The following is a 24,509-nucleotide window of genomic DNA, read 5'->3' as shown; positions in this document are numbered from 1 at the left end:
TATTGCAACAGCAAATCCTGGCCTCCTTTCAGATGCTACATTTGGAAAAAAAGTCAGCACGGGCAGATACTCTGAATGTATGAAAATTACTGCTGAGATAGAAATGAACCAGCGTGTCCCTCCATCTGATCCTTAACCTGAATTCATCTGTTGTGCAAAAGTTTTGCTCACTCAGTGGACATTTTTTAAAACCCATGATCTGCTATTTGTGTGACTAATCAGAGAGCGAGCGAGGAAAAATAGCTGGAGAAAAGAGAAGGACACACGTCAAAATGACCATTCTGCAGTCTGTCTGAGGCTTATCAGATTTATTATAATCAAAGCGCACTGATTGGCCCAAAAGGTCTATGACGAAATAGGTCATATTCTGGTAACCACGGTGATGCCAGTCGAGTGACGAGGGTTGTGATAAGCAGTAATCCCTCCATTAAAATGGATTAAGACAGTAGAGCAGCACTCAGGGTGTATCTGTGTGTGTGGTGTGTCTGTACGCGTATGTAACCTGAGTTTACTTGACAGACAAAATTTGCAGGGCCATCTGCCTTTCACTGCCACACACACACACACACACACACACACACACACACACACACACACACACACAGAGCAAACACGGATGCAGAGGCAGAGCAGGGAAGAACTGAGGTCATTCTTCGCTGCTCTCACTAAAGATCTCAGAGCACAAAGGAAAGAAGCTTGAAAATACAAGATTTTGATTGTGGATTTTGTCATTTTATAAAATGCAAAACTAAACCAGTAACAAACTGAAAAACAATTTCTTCAAATTTTGTCAAATTATTTTTGTTTGTTTTTTTCTTGGTTGACATCTGTGAATAAATGTGACTCTGACAAAGACTGTTTATAACCATCATATGATGTTAATATGCAAATGAAGGGAAGTTGTTTAATCTAACATAACTTCAAGTAAACCAACATGTACTTCTTTCGTGAAACAGCAGAATTCGACAGCCAACTATTGCCATGTCCATACCATGCTTAACAGTACTGATAATCTACTGTTGATTAATTTGTGATTAACTTCTGATCAGTTTTCAAAGTGGGGCTATTCTGCTAGTGGTGCATGTTCACAATGAAAGAAAAAATGGCAATATTTTAAATGACGTCAGCACATGTACAAGTAATTCCAACAGTTCAGACTGCTCTATATCTCATGCCTAATGAGATTTCCCAGCTGCTTAAGAGGCTCCATAGTGTAGTTTTGACTTTAGGTGAAAACATCTCTGCTTCACTCCCAGGAGGATACATGGCTACACTTGGAATTGTAACAGGAATAGCATCCAGTGTTTAAGAAAACCTGCCAATTTAAACACAGGAGCGACCCTATGTGGCAACCCTTGTGAATAAGAAAGCATCTAATACTTGAAATAATGAAGTTATTCTTAATGTGGATATCTTAGGCTGCCCCTTTTTAAACAGGTCAGTGCATAACTTGTTTACAAGGGGCAGCCAGTAGGAAAAAAGTTGCCTTTAAGGGGGAGGAGCTAAAACAGCTTTTTTCAGACAGTGCATGAACTGAGCTAACCAAAGATTATTTTCAACTTTCAATCATCCAAAGCTGCTTCAGTGGAGCTCCAAATTATCACAACAGGTCTGCTTTAATAGGCAGTTAAAACTTTAGAAACTTTATCTTGAACTATTATCTCATTTGACAGAAATTTCATTTCTTTCTGTGCGCTACAAAGATAAACTGAGATCTCACCGGGTGATATCATCGTCTCCTGCAATGGACCTGGGCAGCGGTGAGTATCTGGGGGTGGTCAGCGGGGCAGGGCTTACAGATTGGCTGCCACTCATGTAGGGGCTGATGTGGTTATCCTGGTGTGGGGAATATGCTGTGGGAACAAATACAGACATTTCCTTGTCTTATTTTAGCGTTACACATAAGACATGAATTCAAATGTGATTTCAGTAAGTCCCTGTGATTTCATTTAAGTAATCGAACAACCAACATAGAGGATGAAAACGATAGATAGATAGATAGATAGATAGATAGATAGATAGATAGATAGATAGATAGATAGATAGATAGATAGATAGCAAGCACAGTATATACAGGTCACTTAGGGGTCACTTAGAAATGTACTTTTTTTCTATGTACACAGTTTTTAAATGATGTACTTTGAAAAAAGTACAGCAGAGCCAAGAAAAATCCTGAGAAATGACAGACAGCGTGATATATAGTATCTGTTAATATGGTAGAGTCACAGCAGTGATAAATGACATGTTCTCTGTTAATATGCTCTGTTGGAGAAATGACAAGTGGCAGGAATCCAGAGAACCAAATTTACCCAGTCTGTTAATCGGACTGTTATATAACAAAAAACACTGTCTGGGAGATGTGATCATTATAGAATATATTCTTAATGTTACCACATCGATGTGAAAGATCATTAAAACTGCTTTCATAAGAAACTGCTTTTATAAGACCAGTAAATCAAACTAGGTAATGTGCATTTCCAATCCAGTTAATCTATCATCCCAAACTGACTAAAGTGACGTCACATATTTAACAGAAAATTTCATGGATGTCAAATAATCGCTATCCTAAAACAGCTTTCTATAGTAGTCTTAATATTTACTAATTACTTATTATTATTTAATAAATAACTTACATATTTTTTTTAAACTGTGATCTCACACTTCTGGCTTGCTTTTTTTAAATGCACCTTTTCTTTAACATACAGATAGCTCTTATAACTAGGTACCGAGCTTGCATCAGCTTGACAGCTGATCTTCATTTAATATTAATATTCAACATATGACATAAAAGTTGCAAGCTAATCCTCATACTTTGTTCTCATTGTTTCCCGTATGAGCAGTTGACATGTATAAAGCTCTCTTCTGATCTAAATCGAGTGATAACGATTGCTCCATTCTCCCCTCGGAGAGCTTCATTAGCTGATGTAATTTATTTTTTAAAGAGTCTACGTCTGTATCGTGTCATTATCGTTTTTCTGAATATTTCTTGTTCTCAGGTGTCTTATAAAATGTGATATGAACCTCAATGAGACTGCGTGATTAAATAAAGACTATATCTGATTATATCTTAGCTGAGTATATCTGATGGCATGTAAAGGGAGGACATGCAGATGTTAATAATGGTTTTTGTAGGTACCTTTTTATTTTACGCGAAAGCTAATTTAACTCCATGTACTGTTTACAGTTTACTTCACCTTTGCTTGACTTTTCTTTGTTTCCTTGACTGGTTGCTGGTCGAGTTTCATGATTCATGACAAGCTCTGAGTAAGAGTCACTGTTCAGGGCTTCAGTAAAAAGCAGCTCTCTCTATGTGTGGGAAGCAAACAAATTTCAGCTTTGTTCCTTGCTGTTTTCTTTCTTTTTCTTTTCTTTTCTTTTTTTTTGTTCAGCACCATCTGGCTCTAAATCGCCTCACCATCTTGGTGGCAACGATGTGTACAACAGTCAGCGGCACGCTGTCTGACTGCAAGTTGTTTTTGAACTTCTCAAGAATAGCGAGAGTCTACGCAGACGGATGAAACTGGGTTTCACAAATACATGTTGTGCAATTAAAATATAAAAAATTCAACGTTCAGAACGTAGAGCTCTTTTTGTGTACTCACAGTTAGTGACATCGGGCGGAGGGAAGTTGTCATTGATAAAAAGGGAGGTGTGTTTGGCCACACGCAGGTACACGACATCAGGAGTCGACTTTAGGGCGGCCACTGCCTCCTCGTGAGTTACCTCCTCCAAACAGGAACCATTTACCTGAACATAAATGACATAAACAGTATTATTTTCTACAGTCATGCGCCACACATGATAAATATCCATCCATCCATCCATCCAGGTTCATGGGGATTCATTACCCTTTTAGGGTAACTTCTTTTTTAACAGTAATATGAAGTGCAACCTTCATATGCACTTTAGTGTGTATGATTAGATTTTTAAATCAAATTTGCACAAAAGAGAACAGAGTAAAAAAAAAAAAAAGAGGAAGTGTTTTCTTACAGCAACAAGCTTGTCGCCTATTTGTAGACGTCCATCTTTGTGTGCTGCTCCTCCCTCAATGATTTTGGTCACATAGATGCTGTTGTCGCCAGGGACATGTTGGTTTCCAACTCCACCAGCTATACTAAATCCTAAACCTGGAAGAATAAGTCACTGGGTCACACGCTTGAATATTTTCTTAACATGTGATACTTTTTTTGTAAGTCATAACACTGTTTTTTTACGAAGTGTTCGGCTATAGTACCACAACAACAATAACTGCAATATATCTGTGCTGGACTAATTGTAGTCTTGGCAGTCTGTTGCTATGCTAGCACAGTTTCACCTTTGGGGCCTTTGACTAGTTTGATATCCAGGATTCTCTCGGTGAGGCTCCTCCTGCGTCGTATACACAGTCTGACCAGACCACCTGCCTCCTTTAGAGCCTCCACGGCGCCGCTGTGGGTCACTTCTCTGACGTCCATCTCATTCACCCGGACTATACAGTCATTCACCCTGCATGGCAACAATACATGAAGTAAAGAAGGCAACTGACTTGGATGGGGGAGATGAACTGGGAGGAAAAACAAATGTTATGCTGCTCAGTCTAAGACCAAAGTGGGAACGGAGCTGCTGACAGTGAGTGGTCGCTTTCTTTTCGAGAATTAAAGCTAAACTAGACATACGTCCTGAAATGGGGAGATTGGAGTGGGTGACTGAACACAATCAAATACCAGAAACTGAAAATAGACAGTTCTTGGTTCAATCAGACATCTCTTGTTCATGTTCAAAGATTGTCTAGAGCCACTGGCTTTACCAAGGTAGTTACCTTGGTATGGGTAAAGAGAAAAACTGCGAGGGATTCACATCCCTTTATTCTTTAGTATAATAACAAGCCGAAGCTCTCATGGTGAAGTCTGTTGCAAAGCTAGACAGCCAATTTACTGTGATTGGAGATGCTCTCCACACAGCAGCCTCTCACAATGTTAGCTGAGTTTGCTGGCAGCTGCTGAAAGCATTGCTGTCTAAGTTCAAGAACTCCGGAACAATAATGTTACCTGCTCGATCAATGCCACACCAATAATTAGGTAAATCTGCTGCCACAGGTGTGACGCTACACACATGAACAGTATTGCTTCAGTTTGAATGTGAAAAAGGAGGATTATTAGAGGACTAGTAATCCATTCTGCATGCCCAATTTCTGCAAACACTTGTGATAAATGTTCAGACTAAGATGGTCCAATTTCTAACTTTGAGGGCAGCAGCTGAGCTCGGGCATGTAGCACCCAAGAAGCGCTGCACCTGCACATAATGTAATCAAAATATTCTTGCTCACGTCTAATGAAAGCAACAGTGTCTGTGTTTGCACCTGAGTCGTCCATTCTGGGCTGCAGCTCCTCCAGGTATAATCTTGGTGATGAAGATCGAGGGGTCATCTCCAATGTGGGGGTTATCGGTCCCTCCAGCGATACTGAAGCCGAGGCCTGAGTTACCCTACGCATAGACACAGATACACAGAGTGTTTTAAAGGTTAAAAAAGCACTAATACAGGTTTTAAAAGATTACTGTGCACCGTGATATTAACTGATTAATGTTAATTAATCAGTTAATATCACTGAGCTCAGCTGCTTTTCAGATCAAGTGATCTTAAAGTCAACAGACATCAGCTGACGGCTTAGCCCTTCTATACATCCAACTGGCAAACCTCATACAGAATTTGAGTTGATTCAGTGAGCCCACAGTTTCTTGGTTCATGTCAGATTTGTTGACATTATGCCTGCTCTGTTCTGTTCAGCATCATGTAATCCAACACAGAAGACAGAAAACCAACTGGTCCAGTTGCTGTGGCCAAGGTTTTATAGCAGACTAAGGATGGAGCACAATGTATGTGCCACGGTCCTGGGTCGTGACCCAGTGTTCTGTGTTATTATTAATCTTTGATTTCATCATGGTTTCTCATTACTAGTCTTTTTGGTTTATGGTTCTGTATTTCTATCTCTAGTTCTTCTTTGTTTTTTGATCTCCAGTTTTTCTGTGCCCTTCATATTTAGTGTAGGTTTAGTTCTGTCTTTGTGTTTATTTTCTTGCTCCCCAGTCAGTCGTGTCTCATGTCGCAGTTTGTTACTCCTGTCCCTGTGCTCCGTGTTCCTTCTGTTCAGCGGCAAGTCCGTGCCTCTGTGCCTGTCGTGTGTTTCCTGTTTTATTTTGATAGTCCCTGTCCCTGTGTGGTTTTTCTTCCCTTGTCTCGTTGGGTCTGATTTGTCCCAGCTGTGTTACCACCTGTTCCACACCTGTTGTCGCATTGTACCCTCACTATGCTGTGTGTTTTTTTGCTGTGCTCCTTGTAGTTTTCTAGTTCTGTTTCCCAGTGTTAGTGTTTTGATTTTGGTTTGTATTTCTAGTTCCTTATTTTTGGTTTTGTCTTCTGTTTGTTTGAAGAATCACTTACAGCCAAAATAAAGCTGCCTATTTTAGTTGATCCTTGCGTTTATGAGTCCTGCGTTTGGGTCCTGCCTGCCACACAGCAAACCATAACAATATGTGACCTATCCCAACTAGATTCTACTATTCTAATTACCTCAAGCAAGCTTAATCCCTGTATCATCATACATTTACCACAGAAAGAGGTGAAGCTAAACTCTCTTTGGCATACAGGTTATATGTACTGGTGCTCTTCAACACGGTGCAGCCTCCTTTACTTTTACAAGGAGTTGTTCAACCAGATGAAGTTGTGCAGTAATGAGAGTCGTGTAACTTAATGTTAAATATAAAAAAGAAAAAAGGTGAAAGTTAAGCTGGTAAGAATGTACAAACAGAAAAACATTCATTCTAAGCCACAAAGGGCTAATCAAGTTGAGTGTGTTTGTTCATGAATGAATCACTGTTTGCATTTTCTGGCTCAGAGTCCATGAAGAGGGAAAAAGTATAATGTTATTTTACAGAGCAGTCACTGAAACGATTTGAACACAGGTTTAGTAAGTTCAGATCAAAGCAGCAGAGCCTTGTTCCAGAAGACAGATTTAACAGCAACCTCAATCGAACTCTGACGCCAGGAATCACCAAGGTAACAGGTAACAGGTAAATTAAAAGCAAGAGCCTTCATTTTAATTCACGCTGATGTTAAATATTAAAACAAAGTAACGTCTGCTTAGGATTTCATATTTGTAAAGATCAAACTTCTTCAACTCAAGACGCTCAGAGACGAGCTGCAAAAATGATAAAATGTTATAAGGACATGAAACGGTGTGTCAGTCAGCTCTCTTTCTGGAAGAGAGAACCCAGACAATCTGAAACAAACTCTTTTCCCTAAACTTGCTTTCTGGAAGAGCGCCCAGGCAGAAGGTACAGTGCAGATAGCCAAAATATTTGTTCATATAAAAAGATTCCCTCTGATCGGGCTTTGGTTGAATGCTTTTAAAAAACATCCAACAAAACTGTGCGGAAGCAAAAGAGCAGCTGCACGGAAGGTCTAAAACATGATCGGATAAACCAACAACAATTAATTTTCTTATTGGATTTATATGCATTTATAGGCAATAACCAGGCTAATGAAAACAGAAAATCGATTTATATATGTGCTGAACACACAAAAAGATTGACTTCTGCAATTTCTGCATTTGCCCCAAGAGGCTATGTCAGCAGACTAGATGATGGGTTCTCAGTCTGCCAAACTGAATAAGAGATTAAGTGTAGGGATATCTGTGTGTCTCCTAAAGAAGACATTAAAGCTTTTTTTTTTTTTTTTTGTTAATGGATCATTTTCTCTTTCCAAAGTAATTTGCAGTGGAAAAAAAGTCAACATGTAAAAGAGATACAGATGTTTCCAGATATCGCCAGCTGGCATATCGTAGATCACTGGCATGGTGCTTTCTCACTTGCACTCTGTCACTGGATTCAAGGCTAGTATAATGTCTGCGCCTGTGTTTGCGTGTACGTCCATGGCGTCTTTAAAGGAGATCCAGTCAAGCAGACAGAACCAGGTCACAGGAGAATAGGGCGAGAGAGAGGGAGGTGCAGAGACAGCCTTAGGCATGAGAGAAAGGGGCATGTAATGAGAATGAAGGAGGAAGGGGCCAGGCATGGAAAGGGAAGAAGGATGGAAAAGAAATAGAGGACAGGGAAAGAGGGCCAACAGAATCAGACCAATGATCAGGCTAAGTTAAGGAAAAGCAGAATGACGAGCTGAAGTAGAGGAAAATAACCGGGGACAAAGGCAGCTAACACAGGGATGGGTTTTCTGACCTAAATCATTGTGTTTTCTCAGCCTTATTAAGGATTTAGATTTTTTAGAGTCAAAAAACTAGTTAATTTTGTGACATATTTAATTTGTTAAGAAAAAGAACAGACAAAAAACATTGAATCTTTATCAGGTTTTAAGGCTGAACTATTAGAATTTTTTCATTTTAGTTTTTGCCGTGTTGTGACTACTGTACGTCGAGCTGAGTACATGTAGAGTTTATGTGAAGGCCACACATGGTGATGGTGTGTTGTATGTTTTTACCCGCTCCAACGTGATTTCCTCATACTCATAGTCTGCTTCTGTTCCATTGACCTGTTTGAAAGATAAAAAAAGAGAGAGATGAAAATGAACTGTGAGAGTAAACTCTTTCTTTAATCCACATTCGCTTTTCCTTATTCTCTGTCACTGTTACAGTGCTGGATGTTTATATTAAACATGGCCAGTGTTTCAAAACATAAAAACTCTGCAAGCCAAAAAAATCAATCAATCAATCAAATAAGCTCAGGATTCAGACTGCTTCAGTTTTTTTCAGGTCAGGCATTCAAATGTTACTGAAAGATTGCAAAGAAAGAAAGTTGTGATACAAAATATGTCATAAAGTTATTGTGCAAATCTGGGCTTTACACTCATCTTTGCAGTAGTTACCCTTTAGATGTTAAGAAGAACAGAGCAGACCGCCTACACTTTTACATCACAAGTTAAATGTCACATAGACCACAACTTTTTAAATGTTTTTTTTTTTTTTTTTAAAACCCTCAGTCTTAGTCATGTAAAAATGTTCTTGAGGTAAAAGTAAAATATGAGGTAAAATTTGTTCACTTAAAAGAGAAACTACATTTTGTGTAGTTAGAAGTCACCAGAGATTAAACGTCTTAGTGCAACAGACACTGAAGCACACCAAAGTAAGCCTGTTATCTCTGAACATTAATAGGAGCTTGACAACGTTTGTTTACTTCTAACTAAAAATGTGACTTGATTATCACTAACACACTGCCTATTGTAGGTACGACAGACTGCAACAAGTATGCGAACTGAAGAAATGAGAATTTAGGAATTTGATTATTTATGACTGATGCATGAATCCCGCAGATTAGATCCGTAATGCGATGATGCGTCTATGATGTCATATTTAAGAGCATCCCTGATGGCTTGCCCGTGGGCCAATCACATGGCTCAGCCTGGACCGTCTGTACTATAAATCACATTAACATCCGCGTTTTAAGACTGAATGTAAAGAGCACAGAATTAAATCTCATCTCAATATATTTTGAGTCCGGCTCAGTTGACACTAGGAGATACAGCTGCTGCGGGCGAGATGACACGCACACACACATAGTTGATAAACACGTAAACACAGTGGTCGAGCGGCATCCCAGTGGCCCATGTAATCCCCTTGGCTGTAATCTGTGCCTCTGGGTGCTCAGATTAGTTTAGATTGTGAATTTCTGTCGTTTCAAACAGAGGGCACGATCATCCATCAGCCACCATGTACGCTGTGACTACTAATATCTGACACTATTCACATAGTGGTGAGTGCTGCCTGATTATATGGAATTGAACTTACTATGAATATGATGAAAAACTTAGATTCCTTTGAAACCCTTTAAAATTATTGGATTATTTACTGTGAAGCACAACCAGCATTACAAGTGTCAATATCATAGCATCACAGCATGTTTATTATAACATAGCAATGCACCTGGTGCATTTTTGGCTCCAGAATACCCTGGTCTCTAAAGGTGTCAGAAAAGGTTAGTCCTTACTGGAGAAAAGCATCCATAAATGATATCAGCGAACTAATAAGTGAAATCTGCAAGCGCACAAATCTTTCACTGCAGCAGGGACTAATTCCACAGTAATTACATAATAAACTTATCTAACAACCACAGATACTGATTTTCTGTGGCAGCTGGTAAAACGACATCTGTATTCATGTAATTCTAAAGTGAGATTTCAACCTAAAGCTCCGTGCATGTTAATTGTTTGCAAAATATTCAAATAACTGCACATGTGAAGCACATTTTTTGGCAAGAAAAAACCACTAAATTAATGGACTAAAGACAATGATTTAATGTAAAGTTTTTATATTCAACCTTACTATTTAAAAAATATAATTATAGTCTAGCCTTATATCTGAAGCCGTACTCACATATGGGGGGGTGTCGACGTTGTCGGTGTTGACCACCACTGGAGGGGGGTTGGCCTGAAAGAGAGAATGTCGCTGTTATTATTAATTACTTTTAATATCAAAGCACTCTTGCTGAGAACAAAGAGAAACACACAGAGAGCAGCAATAAGCACTTACTCGTCTCATGTTTTGGTACAGCATTTCGAGTACATCTGCTACAGATTACCACCATGGAGCGACGGCATACACTGCATGACATACTGCACAGCCCTTATACTGGGCAGTACTACAGTACTACACGGCAAACCACGCTATAGGACAACTTACTACTAGCTCTGCCACTGTGCCATAAAGTGTCTCAACAAAAATTCAGAACTGGACCACAAAACACTCGATACATTTTAGACGTTTTTTCTAATAGTAAAAGAGTACAACATTGTACACTGCTGCACAGTTCTTTACACCACCATCCTATTGTAGGTCATCCATATTTAATCTCTTAAATTAAGTCAACTTCCCAGATCCATCTGCTTTGTATAAATCCACCGACTGCAATCTCCTCTTCACTCCCATGCGCGCTCTGCACTCTACAACAAGTGTTTATTCCTTTCTTCTGCACCCAAAATCAGCCTCCTCTTTCTTCCCGGTCTCCTTCTAAAGAAGAGGCTTGGACCGATCTGTGCTAGGGTTGTGGCAGCTGCAGATGACTGACACTGGTTTCCATTTCCTATTTTCTAATCACATGCAAAGCAAAATGCAGGAAACTCACTAATACCTACAGGACGTCGTTTTTGTCATTTTGCAAGAACATGAACACCTTTTTTTTTTCCATTTCCAACCTACTGACTCCTGTTCCCTCGTCTCCTCTCACTTTCTCTCCAAAGAGTATCTAGTGCCCTGACGTCCACCTTTAGCACTGGCTCTAGACTTCTCAAACAGCCCAGCGATCAGCGTGCCAGTCCATTTAAGAACTCTGCTTCTTGTTCTGTCGCCAAAAGTTGCCAAACGAACAAGTTAAACTAGCATCAAACAAGCAAGAGAACCAAACAGGCCACCATGACCATGAACATGCAGCAGAGCAGCAACAGCATCTATGTCTCTACTAATCTCTACCTCTCATCCACCCTGTCGCCACCCCCCCACCCCCCACCCCCTCCTCTCTCACTGCCACATGTGGAACTGTCAGTCAAGCTGGCTGGATGCTTGATCCCACAAGGGAACAGAAGGGGGTAGTGTGGGGTGTGGAGGATTATAGGTATGGTGGGAGGAGTGAAATCCGCCTGCTGGACAACAATATTGAGAAATGTAGAGTGGAAAAAAAAGGACACAGGATTTTTTTTAAAAGGAAAAAAAAATAAATAAATAACAGCGTGAGAAGAAATTTGGAGTAAGGTTCAGAGAGACACAGATACAAGGAGGCTGGGACACAGCAGGTTAAGTCCTGCATAATGTGGCACTGAGGCTATGCTGACAGGTACAGCTGTTGTCGTCAGGATGTATGAGGACCTGTATTTATGTCAGAGAAGACAAAGAGGGAAATATCTGTATTAAATATTTTTGGACTGTTATTTGATTTAGGAGAACACTATTCAAATGTTAATGTATACCTAAAGCAAAAATAGGATCTCTCAAGTTTGCTGCTTTTCAAAGAGAGCTCAGACAGTTTTAAAAGCCTTAGAAAAACACTGCAGATCACTACAACAAGGACACCAACCCTCTTTATCCTTTGCCACTAGAAAGCTCACATCAACATAAGGAAATTTAAGAAAAAAACATAATGACTTCTGATCCCAAACAAATGCACACATTGAGACTACAACCTGTAACAAAGTAACCAGGGACCGATATTATAGGGGTGGCCTGGCTGAAGCTGTTATTTATCTAGGGGTGGCATTGAGTGGAATCAAATGCACTTGGTTCATTAGTCATTGGCATGTGTGACCACCTGTCATTTGGTTTTAGCATTTTGTTGGTCCCGGGGGGTTAACTGAATGCCTCTTTACAACTCTGCAGGCTTCAATTAGACTCTTAAATGTTAACGCTCACGAGAGCACAATTAGAAAAAGACTGAACAAATATGAATTGTTTAAATTCATTAAAAGGGTTTCGAGGAGAACGCCTTGTGTCGATAAACATGACAGCATAGCTTAGGTTTACAAAGCTGCATCAGGACAAACCACAAAGACTTCTGGAACAATGTCCTCTGGAAAGACAGAACCAAAGTGGAGATGTTTGGCCACAATACACAGCCAAACACAGCATATCAGCACAAACACCTCATACCTACAGCTAAGCATGGTGGTGGAAAACGAATGATTTTGGCTTGTTTTGCAGCCACAGGACCTTGGCATCATGCAGTCACTGAGTTGACCATGAACTTCTCTATATACCAAAGTATTCTAGAGTGAAATGTGGATCAATCTGTCCAACAGCTAAAGCTTGGCCAAAACTGGGTCATGCAACAGGACAATGATCCCAAACACAATCCCAAGCAGCAATTGTACAAGAAAATGGCTGAAAAAGGAAAGAGTGAAGGTGTTGCAATGGTCCAGCCAAAGTCCACAACTCAAACTGACTGAAATGCTGTAGCAGGAACTAAAGAGAGCTAGGCATAAATGCATGCCTGCAAACCTCAATGAACTGAAGCAACATTATAAAGAGTAGGCTAAAATTCCTGATTTAAAAACAATTACTTCAAGTTATCGCTTTTATGTAAGCCTCAACTGACAAAATTGCGGAAAATTGATAAAGTTGTTGTTTTTTATATGTAAAAGCTCATATGACGATTATAATAAGGATAAGGATAGCTGCATTGTCAAAATGTGTCAGTGTGTGGTTATAATGGTGGCAGAAAAATCAATCAGTGAAAAAATTCTGATAGAAAAAAACACACTCACTGAATGTAACTCCAGTTCTGAGTATATGCACAGCCCCCCTGTGAGCTTTCCCATTGGTTGGGTGTGGTGGTCAGAGGGGTGGCCAGATTTTAGCCTGTGGACGACAGACTCTACACTCCTGACTTTCACCAACCAAAACTTGTTTGTCACTGTAATTATCGTGTAGGCTTAACCTGTTAATACCAACAAAGATAACCAGTTTATTCTAATAGTCTTAGACAATGAAACACACTGACGGAGTCACCTCAGCTGACGCTACTGTATTAACACCTTTTAACCACAGTATGGAATTTATTCCACTATGCATGCTAGTCCACCGCTTTGCCTAAACCTTATGTGGCTCGCTCAGCAGAGGAAAAGCGTTGCACAATGCAGACAAGCTCTGCGTATGTGTCTCTTTGTCTGTTTGTGCGCACCATTCACAAAGCGACAAATCCAGTCCGTCACTCAGCTGGTGATTCCATTGGCACGCCATGTCAGACTGCACCCTTATGTAACATCAATACATATTTCAGTTTGTGTGTGTGTGTGTGTGTATGTGTCTGAGTGTGTGAGGACAGAGTTGTGTTACATGAAAAGGCCAAAAGTACAAATGTGCAAATATAAACAAACAAACACTCGGTGCACAAATACACAGACACACAAAACATCCATATCCAGACAGTGTTTTGTTGTCCTGTGCAAGTGATTGTCAGTCGTTACATAACGGGTGTCACACCAGCTGTGTTATCATGGCATTATGGTTGGTTGAGTCCAACACAGGACAGCTTAGAGAGAGATCCAGACTATCCCACGTTTGTCTTATCACACAGAGAGAGATACAAGTGATTAGGTCCTGAAGGAGGTCTGCATATGTGTGTGTGTGTGTGTGTGCGAGTGTGTAGACTTGGGGAAATGATTTTCCATTAGTGCAGCGGGCTTTAATCAGCTTCTAAACCATCAACGTAATTATTAATTAGCAGATGACTCATGATTGGATAAACAGAAATCAAGAATCCTATAGCATCTAACACACACACAATCACATATGGAAGAATGCGCAAAACACATACAAAGGCCAAAGTGTTGTGTTTCTCTAAAAGCAACTCACACAGAGGTGAACACGGACCCAAACATTCATACAATCATAACATCATCGCTCGTTCTGACTTCCTAACAAGCAATGAAAATCAGATAACTTAATCAGATGGAGCATGACTCCATCCACTCAGAACAACCACCCTAATCACACTAATCACACCATCGCTACCTTCTAACTCTGTGATCACCGTGTCCGCAATAAGTATAGCAAGTAGAAGAGAGCTACACTGTTACATTCATTTCCTTTACTATTCTTCATCTCTGTAGAGTTTATATAATACAACACATTTCCTGTTACACATGGATGGCTATGCTCTTTTGATTGTATTACTGGGAATCGCTCTTGCACTGCGCCCATCATCGTTCAGTGCTGTCCCATTGACTGCAGGCTTTATTTTGAAACCTTTCATTTGCTCTAAATCTGTTTTCTCTGTATTTCTGAATTACTTCCAGTATCCCTCAGAGTAAAAGAGAGACAAGCTATGAATATATTACAATTCATTTGACAGCCCAGAGTGCAGTTTTGTGTGGAAAACATCAGCAAAGCACTCGAAGCTTCAAGATAATGGCAGCAATACTGTAGTGACCTTATGCTTCTAAATTGTCCATAACACTGTGGTCAGATATAAGTACAACACTTGGAGATTGCTTTTAGCAGCCAATGTATTTGTAGACCTCCCATCAGGAAAACAAGAATAATATTAAGGGCATTTGGAACATTTTTAAAGAAGTATTGGGTAACAAGAACACACCCTCAGATCGGCCTATTTATTTCATTAAGAATAATCAAGTTGTTGATGACAGGACTGAAGTAGCAAACTAATTCAATTCCGTTTTTGTAAATGTTGGACCTACTTTAGCAAATTTAATTAGAAAAAATGACGACCCAGAATATGAGGAAGTCTGGAAAGGAGAAAGTAGAGTGGTTACTTCTATATTCTTAGCTGATATTACCATAAAAGAAATAGTAGCAATTGTAGAAAACTTTAAAAATACAAAATCTACTGACTGTGATGGTATAGACATGGTTATAATTAAAAAGACTTTAGACTGTATAAGTATTCCTCTTTGCTATATTTTTAATGTCTTGTTACAATCAGGAGTATTTCCTGATCGAATGAAAGTGGCAAAAGTGATACCCTTACATAAATCAGGAGATAAGCATAGTTTTAACAACTATAGGCCAGTGTCTCTTTTGTCACAGTTTTCAAAAGTGCTTGAAAAACATTTTGCGCAAAGACTTGAACGTTTTATTGAAAAAAATAAACTAATAAATGAAAATCAATTTGGCTTTCGTAAAAATAGATCAACGGCATTAGCATTGTTGACTTTCATTGGCAATATTTCATCTGCAAACATCAACCCATAATAATAAATACACAGTCGGGGTATTCGTTAATTTAAAAAAAGCTTTTGACACATTACAACATTCTATTTTGATTTCTAAATTGTATAATTTTGGTGTGAGAGGAGTGGCATTGAATTGGTTAAGGAGTTATTTAGAAAATAGGTCACAATATGTACATTATCTCGGTAACACCTCTGAAAGATTGAAGATTGTATGTGGCGTTCCTCAAGGTTCTATTTTGGGACCTAAACTTTTTAATTTATATATTAATGACATCTGTGACATATCAAAAAGGTTAAATTTTATTTTATTTGCAGATGACACAAATTTTTATTGCTCAGGAGAGCATTTGAAAGATTTGGTAGAAATTATGATTTCTGAGATGTTAAGATTAAAAAAATGGTTTGATGTAAATAAATTATCTTTGAATCTGACAAAAACAAAATTCATGATATTTGGCAATCGTGTAAAGGAGGAAGAAATCATTATGTCCATTAATGGAGAATTGATTGAAAGAGTTACTGAATTTCGCTTTTTGGGTGTAATAGTAGATGAAAATTTGACGTGGAAATCACATATTGAGTATATTAGAAAGAAGATGGTTAAAAACATTTATATTTTGGGAAATGTAAGAGATTTATTAGACTATAAAACAATGCAATTTTATATTTTTCATTGTTTTTCTAATACTTTAGTTACATATGAGAATACTATAAAACCTCTAAACTTATTACAGAAGAAAGTGATACGAATGATTCATAATGTTAAATATAGAGAACATACAAATAAATCCATCCATCCATCCATTCGCTTCCGCTTATCCTTTTCAGGGTCGCGGGGGGCGCTGGAGCCTATCCCAGCTGTCATAGGGCGAGAGGCGGGGTACACCCTGGACAGGTCGCCAGTCTGTCACAGGGCCAACACACAGGGACAGACAACCATTCACACTCACTTTCATTTGCACATTCACACCTAGTGGTAATTTAGATTAATCAATTAACCTATCCCCACAAGCTGCATGTCTTTGGACATACAAATAAATTATTTATAAAATCGAAATTATTAAAATTAGGAGATTTAGTGAAACTACGGACACTATTAATTATGTTTAAGGCTAAAAATACAATTTTGCCTTTTAAGTTACAAAGATTATTTTTAATGTGTTCGGGGGGAGAAGACAGCAGAAGGAAATTTTATTTTAAACATCAGCTAGCTAGGACTACACAAAGATTAATGAGTCCAACGGTTAGGGGTATACGACTGTGGAACTCTCTTCATTATAATTTAAAGAATTGTATAAATTTACATTGTTTTAAAAAAGTGTTGCATGTCTAAAACGATAACTCAATATGAAGAACGTGAACGAAATTGGAGTTAATTGAAAAAGGATCCATTATTTTTTTGCCTCCATTATTTTTTGCCTCGTTTTATTTTACTTACTTATCTTTTCTCCTTGTTACTATGTGAAGTGATATATTCTAATTGTAAATTTGTTGTTTGGTTTGCGTTAGGACCGGAGATAAATGTTAGTTTGTTCCTTGCTTTTTGGTGCCCACTTGCAATATAAGTTGGATTGTAGATAGGGGGCAGGGTTTAATAAGACTATTTTCTTCTTCCTGCTCCTTTTCACACATGATTGCAGTGCTTTACCGATAGAAAGTGTGGTTTGTTTGTCTGAAAGAACTAACTGTGGAAACTGTTGTACCAAGTGTGAAATAAATAAATAAATGAAATGAGATAACAATACTCTGAGTCTGAAGGAGGCTGTTGTCACAAATTACACTTCTTCCTTGCTCACTGTTCCATCTTTCTTTTAGGGACTAATGTAGCCAGTTTGTATTGATTCTAGCAGTACTTTGAACATAGTAATCAATGCCATTATTTCCATACAATTGAAGCTCTTATCAGATGTTATGTCAGTAAAGGACACAGTGTCCTGTATAAAATCAGTGAATGTCTCGTTCTCTCCTGCCATGTGTTTTTTTTTTTCTTTTTGTAACGCACTCTCTATATCACCCCTATATAAGTGTGTAGCCTTTCATTTGAAGATCTTTCTACAAACGAACACTAAGAAAGCAATTTGCCCAAAATGCAGTGGCCAATAAAATAGCTGGAAAATAGTGACATAGAAATATATGTTAAGTAGAAGTATATGCTCTCTGAAACTGAACTACAGACCAATGTGTTATACTCAAAGAAATAATACACATTTCTTTCTAGTTAGCATGAGGTTATCTTTCAAATGATACAATGGAATAAAGGTGGCCCTTTCCTTACAATACCAATAACTCCACCTAGCAGAATGGTCTACAGCAGCGGTCCCCAACCCCCGGGCCTTGGACCGGTACCGGTCCGTGAGTCGTTTGGTACCGGCCACGAGAGTTGAGGCTCAGGTGTGAAATGTATAGTTTTCAGGGTTTTTATCGGTTTTCAGCATTATTTTGTTATCATTTTTATCATTAACTCGGTTTTCCTGGGTCTTTTCACGTGTGTTATAAATAAATCTTCTTTTTTTCGGTACCGGTACTAGTTTTATTTTGTTGTATTGATCCGCGACACCTTAAAGGCCGGTCCGTGAAAATATTGTCGGGCATAAACCGGTCCGTGGCACAAAAAAGGTTGGGGACCACTGGTCTACAGTACATGCAGGACACCCTCCCCCATCCCAAACCTAGTTCTAGATACCAAGGCTATAGTTACTTCTACACCTATTGAAATTTTGAGGATGAAATAGTAAATGATTCATTTTCTTTTATAATCAATCATTAGCTTGACTGCTTATCAAAAAAAGTGGGAAGTATTTGTTCATGACTGTATTTAGCACTAATAACAGGCAAGACCCACCACAAGTGCATCTGCACAATGCATAACTGAAAATTGTTTCTGGTATCAGCATCTCACTCAGTAGAGATAGATGGGAAATAACGCTGTTCCCACCTTTGCTGTCCTCGTCTGACATACTTCCACCTATAACCTACCTGTACATGGGCTTGTATTCGTGGGAAGTGGTGTATGAGTGGCACATGTGGGGGTGTCTCCATTGAGTGTGCAGTCCAGATATACGTGTCATTGGGCCACAGCCTGCCTCCTATTTTGCCTTTGCTCTTTATGGGACTCTTTTTCACGCTGTCTCTAAGATTGGGAAACTTCCCTCTACAGCCCCTGTTGGCGAGGTTGGTAGGAAGTGTGCTCCACCCATTACCCCCCAGCCCAGAATACAAGGGGAGCTGTGGAGAGTGAAAAGGATGGATAGAAAGTGACTGGGAGGCATGAGGAAGAGGAGAAGGGCAGTTGTGGTGGTGGTGCTGGTACTGCTGGAACAGTGAGTGGTGACTGGGGGAGCGGAGCTGCTGCTGCTGGTGGTAGATTTGATGAGTCGAATGCGAAGAGAGCATGTGACTGGGCGTGGCTGGTGGGTGATACTGGTTGTGAGAATGATGCTGCAGCTGATGATGACTTGCTGACAGGTGAAGCAAGTGGTCGTTGGGGGAGTGATAGTGGCCTGGCGATAGGTGAAGCTGATGGTGGCTTGGCGAAGGAAATAGGCTGTTTGGAGACTGTGGGGCCAGATGGCAAGTTGGTGATGGCGGGCATAGCTGATGACTGGAAGATGGTGGCGCTATGTGGTAGTAGCTGGGAGAGGGAGACGGAGTGAGCTGTTTTGGCGGATGCCGTTGCTTTGGCTTTGGTGAATGGGGGTGGCGCTTTGGTGAGTGTCGAGGCGAAGATTGCAGTTGGTTATTCGGCGTCTGTACTTGCAATAAATTCTGGTTATGCTTCGAGTGAGAGTGGCTCTTGCTCGACTTGGCCTTCCCTTTGCCAGATTTGCCCTTCGTGGTGCCACCGCTGGGCTTTTTAGGGCTACAACAAAACTCATGGCTGTGGAAATAAGTGTTCATACTGACAAAGATTCATAAAAACACAAAGAAATCCTCTCTGTCGTCTTTACGTTTTGATTTTTTATTTCTCGCTTACCACACTCTCTCCTTTACTGAGATGACAAAAGATAGAAGCTCCTCACCATCACTTCTGTCTGAATAATGTAGGTCATGCCTCTCAAGAACAACCAATCCCTCTCCGCATCCAGTACAAAGTAGGTATTTCAGCCCTTTTTTCTCATATGTCAATAAGTAAATCTCACCGGAATATAAAAAAATCACAAAGTAATCCCTCCTCTTTAGGCAACTTTACTCGTGTTTCCTTTCCCTTATGGATTTGAGTGTGAATTAGTCGTCAAAAGCAAAGCATCCTCCTTTATTACCATTTTTAACACTCTCGCCATCTCTCAGTGGTATGGTAGCAGTAGGATAATAAAAGCTGGGTCCCAAAAAGAAACAGGAAAGCCACTTGGACAAGTTGACCACTCCTTCCAGTCCTGCTTTGTTTCTGTAGACAGTGCTCCAATGGAAGATTTCTCACTCCTGTGGTTAGTCCACTCCAGTCTTCAGTCAGAGTAATTCACATTATCCACCTACAGCACACTCCAGTTTCATATCAAAAGTGTTGGCCCGTCAGCATTCATCACATTTGTATATTCCAAAAAGTCCTATATTGCATTTCCCTTTTTCTCTTAAGATTTATATTCATTCTTTAAATCCAGCAGAAATTTAAAAAAAGGTCTGAAAGAGTTCTCATCATCTTCCTTCTCTCATCTTGTCTTGTTTTCATGGTATGATAGATTGAATTAGCCACATCCCTCAGCTGCTCTCATCTTTCTATGGTGCCTCTTTCCCTCAGCATCCACCTCTCTCACTCTCTTGCTCTTTCTCTCCCTTTCCCGGACTGGCCAATTAGGGGGCTTCCCCGGACTCCTGCACATGACAGCAGCCAGGCATAACTAATCGATAGGCAACCGAGGACAGCAATACAGCGCTCAGAGTCACAGTGTGTGTGTGTGTACAAAGAAGGGAGTGCTGTGATTGGTGGATTGCGGTCGCTTCCATCAACCTTTGTCTTGCTCTTTTAAAGCATCTCAAGACAGGCCGGGTCAGCTGGAATGCAGTGTTTGCAAGCGTGTTTTGTGTGTATGCCTTGGCCTACTTCACTGTCTCTTTGTGAGTCATGATGTGGTTGCTTATTATATGTTTCAGGCTTTAATTTATCTATGCCAGAAGGTACGCCTTTGATCTTTTACAGTTGTGGTCAGGTATGGAAACTTAATACATAACCATCTAAATTGTGTTTTTTATTTATTTCTTGCATACAGTGCCACAAAAAAGTATTTGTCCCATTGCAGAAAATCCTCAAGGAAAGTGTCCAGCTATCAGTTCACACGCTGAAGTTCAAGCTCAGTTGTTCAGCAGGACAGTGACAGGAAACACCACACTAAGTCCACCCCTGAAAAGCTAAAAAAACAAAACACAATGAAGGTTTTGGAGTGGCCAAATCAAAGTCCTGACTTAAACCCAACTAAGATTCTTTGGCATGACCACATCGTTCATGCTCCAAAACCCTCCAATGTGACTGGATTAAAACAATTCAGCAAAGAAGAGTAATTGCCTTTTACACAGGACCACGTAGGTTTGGATAATTTTCTTCCCTTAATAAAAGATCGATGAACAAAAAAAATCAAAAATCAAACATTTTGTATTTACTGAAGTTCCTTTGTCTAATATTAAGATTTGTTTGATGATCTGAGACATAAAAGTGTGACAAATAAAGAAAAGAAATCAGGATGGGGCAAATACTTTGTCACTGCACTATACTTTTCTCAGCGCTGAAGAGGTGTTGCAGTATGAGTAATAACGAGTAATAAAGAGGTGGCATTGCACCTTTATGCAAAAAAAGATATTAGGCATTGTGGGTCTTTTGTTTATCAGCCTTTTCAGTACGACTACACTGGTTCTTTTACTGAGCTTTTCCTTTGTTGGTCATTGTTTTGTGACGTTTCAGACAGTTTTTTTTTCTTTTTTCTATTCTTGGCTCCATATGATGTCAGCTAGGGGGTCATCTCAGGGACACAGCTCTGGCTGGAAACACAGAAGCACTCTCCATCTGCTGTTCAAACTTTCTCATTATGAGGAAAGAGCACCAAGGACCAGTATAATCTTAGTAAAGTACAAACTTGACACTTCTTATGTTTTCTTCCTGTTCAGATGGAACAAATTATATACCTATGCAACCTTATACCCCAGAAAACATTCAGATATTCAAGGTTATTGAAGAACTTGCAGTTTACATGTTTAGAAAAATATATGTGTCTCTTTAACAAACTTAGATGTACATGGTTAGATAACCAGCAGGAATTCATACTATTAACTGATTTGGGTTAAAGTCAACACCTGGCAACACTTAAAAATAAATCAATAAATTCACCTTCTTTTTTACATTTAAGTAGATGCATAGATATGACTATAAAAAACCCTACTGATATCAGTTGAGCCTGTGCACAGTGACTGAGAAAAGGCTTATTTTTTTTTCCAGATCAGTTTAAATATAGCTTCTGGCAGCCTACAGTTGGTATTTAGGAAAGAACAGGATCTGCCATTGGAGCTAGAGAAATGCACACACACATACACCTATCTGGTTGTAGCTATGAGCCTGATGTCTTTATAATGTCAGTTAATATATAGCACAACTGGCCCCAAACCAAGCTGATAAGCAAAAGAGAAGCAAATAGAGATAAGGCACATTAAAAAGCAGCACCCATGTGGAGAGCACAAAGAGATGGAGAGAGGGCGAGGGCGAGAGAGAAAGCCTGTTGTAGCGGCCCAGTGCGTTACATGTGTGTGTGTGTGTGTGAGAGAGAGAGAGAGAGAGAGAGAGAGAGAGTGTGTGTTCCCTGTGTAAAGTACTGCTAGCGCTGCAGGCTAAGCGCTCAGTCAGAAGAGGATGAGCAAGAAGAATAGGCTGTTAGCATCACAGCGCTAAATGAAGCCAGCACTAATATAGTGCTAGAGGGCGGGGTAGGGAGGGTGGAGGCTGCTGCTGAAACATGAAAATACAGGGATGGGGTGGAGAGGGCAGACAAGGAGAAGAAACAAGGATGTGAGAATAAGATATTTCACATCTTAGAGCCTAATCCACAATGCTGCAGTGTGGAATAGGCTCAAATGTCATATGAGAGAAGTATAATCTGTCAGTCAGGTTCTAGTCCCTGCTGTGATTACTCCATTAGTACCAAAGGTGGGACGAACTTGACACTGCACCCCCAAATCTTTTTATTAGAAATCATCTGACTCAGCCTGCCTACACTGTGTCAAGCTCTACTTAGCTTTCTACCCCCACTCTAATTTGACACCACTATGTAATGTTTTAATTTCATTTTTTTTAACAGAAAAACATTAGGAAAATAATAAATCAGCCGATGTTACACCATCAGTTCTGCACACTGGTTTAATTGAGTAGTTATTTTCTCTTCTGGGTCAGAGCAACCCGACTATCCAGGAGAAAAAAACACAACCTTATTTGCTGAGTATAAAACCTTTTCTGCTCCATGCAATTACTGTAATAGATATTAATTATTCTTTTACACATGCACACACGCACGCACACACACACAGTCACACACAGACAAACACATGAAAAATGTTCAAAGCACTGAATTCACACAATCCTTTCTTTCCTGTAAAAACTGAAGATGTGGGCCACGTCTTTTTTGCTCCTTCATGCTTCACTCAAGCAAAATGTTTTACTACTTATCTCTAAAAGCCAAAAACTGACCACACCAAGAGCCGTCAGCGAGGATCAAGTGCTTGACAGCAAAAACAGACATGTGACAGGAGACAGCATCTTGGCTGGAGGCTGAGAGGATTTGCAGAACAGACTTCCGAAAACAATTAACTACAATCAATAAACTCCACTCTCTCTAGATTGGAGACTAGGTTGTAATCCTGGCTGTCCCCAGCAGGAGGCCTCAGACTCCACAGACAGTTGGAGAACTGAGAGGAGGCTAGAATGCACGCACACAGATACCATGAAGGTGACGTCATGAGTACTGACTTACGTTTATGTAGTGTCCCACTCAGATACTGAGGCCCCACACCTCAAAAAATTCAAATCATTTACTGACTCTTAGGTGAGCAAAATAATTGTCATAATAATGAACACACAGGTATAGAACGTTGAAAACGGAAAAACTGATCAGGAAGGCTGGCTCTGTGGTCGGCATGAAGCTGGACACTCTGGTGTCAGTGGCAGAGAAAAGGACACTAAAGAAACTGCTGGACATTATGGACAATGCTGGGCATCCTCTGCACACGGCCATAAACAACCAGAAGAGTCTGTTCAGTGACAGGTTGCTTCTCCCAAAGACAAGAACCAACAGACTTAAAAACTCCTTTGTCCCACACGCCATCAGACTGTTTAACTCCTCTCTGGAGGGGAGAGGGAGGGGAAACAGGAGGACAAAGAAGGGGGGAACAACTAAGCTGTAGTGCCTCTTCACTTCACTGTGCAATTACCTTTTGTGCAATACTTTTTGTTAATAGTCAACAGTGCAATAGACTCCATACTTGAAATGTGCAATTCACTTGTATTTTTATTTTTATTTTTATTCCTATTTATTCTATTTATCCCCTTTGTATATTTTATCTATATATGTCATTGTATTTATATATGTGTATATATATATATATATATATATATATATATATATATATATATATAATATTCTGTAACTCTGTAACTTCTGTCGGTGCTGTGCTTTTTTGGAAACCAAATTTCCCAGAGGAACCCACCCGAGGGATTAATAAAGTTTTATCTTATCTTATCTTATCTTATCTGAATGCTGTCCAGTTTTCCAATGCCACAAAATGTTACATTTTGTAATTTCTTTAAAAAAAGGGTATAATTCAGAGTATTTTGAAGCTTCAGTTGTCGAGTGCTTGGCTTCATCTTGGAATCACT

At 39.6% G+C, this 24,509-nt stretch overlaps 1 protein-coding gene across 9 annotated transcripts in view; it reads right to left on the bottom strand.

Moving 5' to 3' along the window:
• LOC146498875 (discs large homolog 1-like protein) overlaps nt 1–24,509 on the bottom strand; it is a 122,101-nt gene that overhangs the window by 41,578 nt on the left and 56,014 nt on the right. For 8 of the 9 annotated variants that reach the window (XR_014870210.1, XM_085138017.1, XM_085138019.1 and 5 more), the window contains 7 exons: nt 10,359–10,412; nt 8,471–8,521; nt 5,339–5,463; nt 4,316–4,485; nt 3,991–4,127; nt 3,603–3,747; nt 1,721–1,853 (listed from right to left, as the gene is read on the bottom strand). Coding sequence is in view for 8 of the 9 variants with exons in the window: in XM_085138017.1 (XP_084994143.1) it covers nt 1,721–1,853; nt 3,603–3,747; nt 3,991–4,127; nt 4,316–4,485; nt 5,339–5,463; nt 8,471–8,521; nt 10,359–10,412 (815 nt within the window). In the remaining variant the exon portion in view is untranslated. Of the gene's footprint in view, nt 1–1,720; nt 1,854–3,602; nt 3,748–3,990; nt 4,128–4,315; nt 4,486–5,338; nt 5,464–8,470; nt 8,522–10,358; nt 10,413–18,640; nt 24,169–24,509 lie in introns of those variants that run through there. The other variant, XM_085138023.1, reaches the window with a different exon arrangement.

The sequence above is a fragment of the Neolamprologus multifasciatus genome, chromosome 17 (genome assembly GCF_963576455.1).
Source record: "Neolamprologus multifasciatus chromosome 17, fNeoMul1.2, whole genome shotgun sequence".
Lineage (NCBI taxonomy): Eukaryota > Metazoa > Chordata > Actinopteri > Cichliformes > Cichlidae > Neolamprologus > Neolamprologus multifasciatus.
The sequence above is the reverse complement of the archived record's forward strand: the minus strand, read 5'-3'. Positions and strand labels throughout refer to the sequence as shown.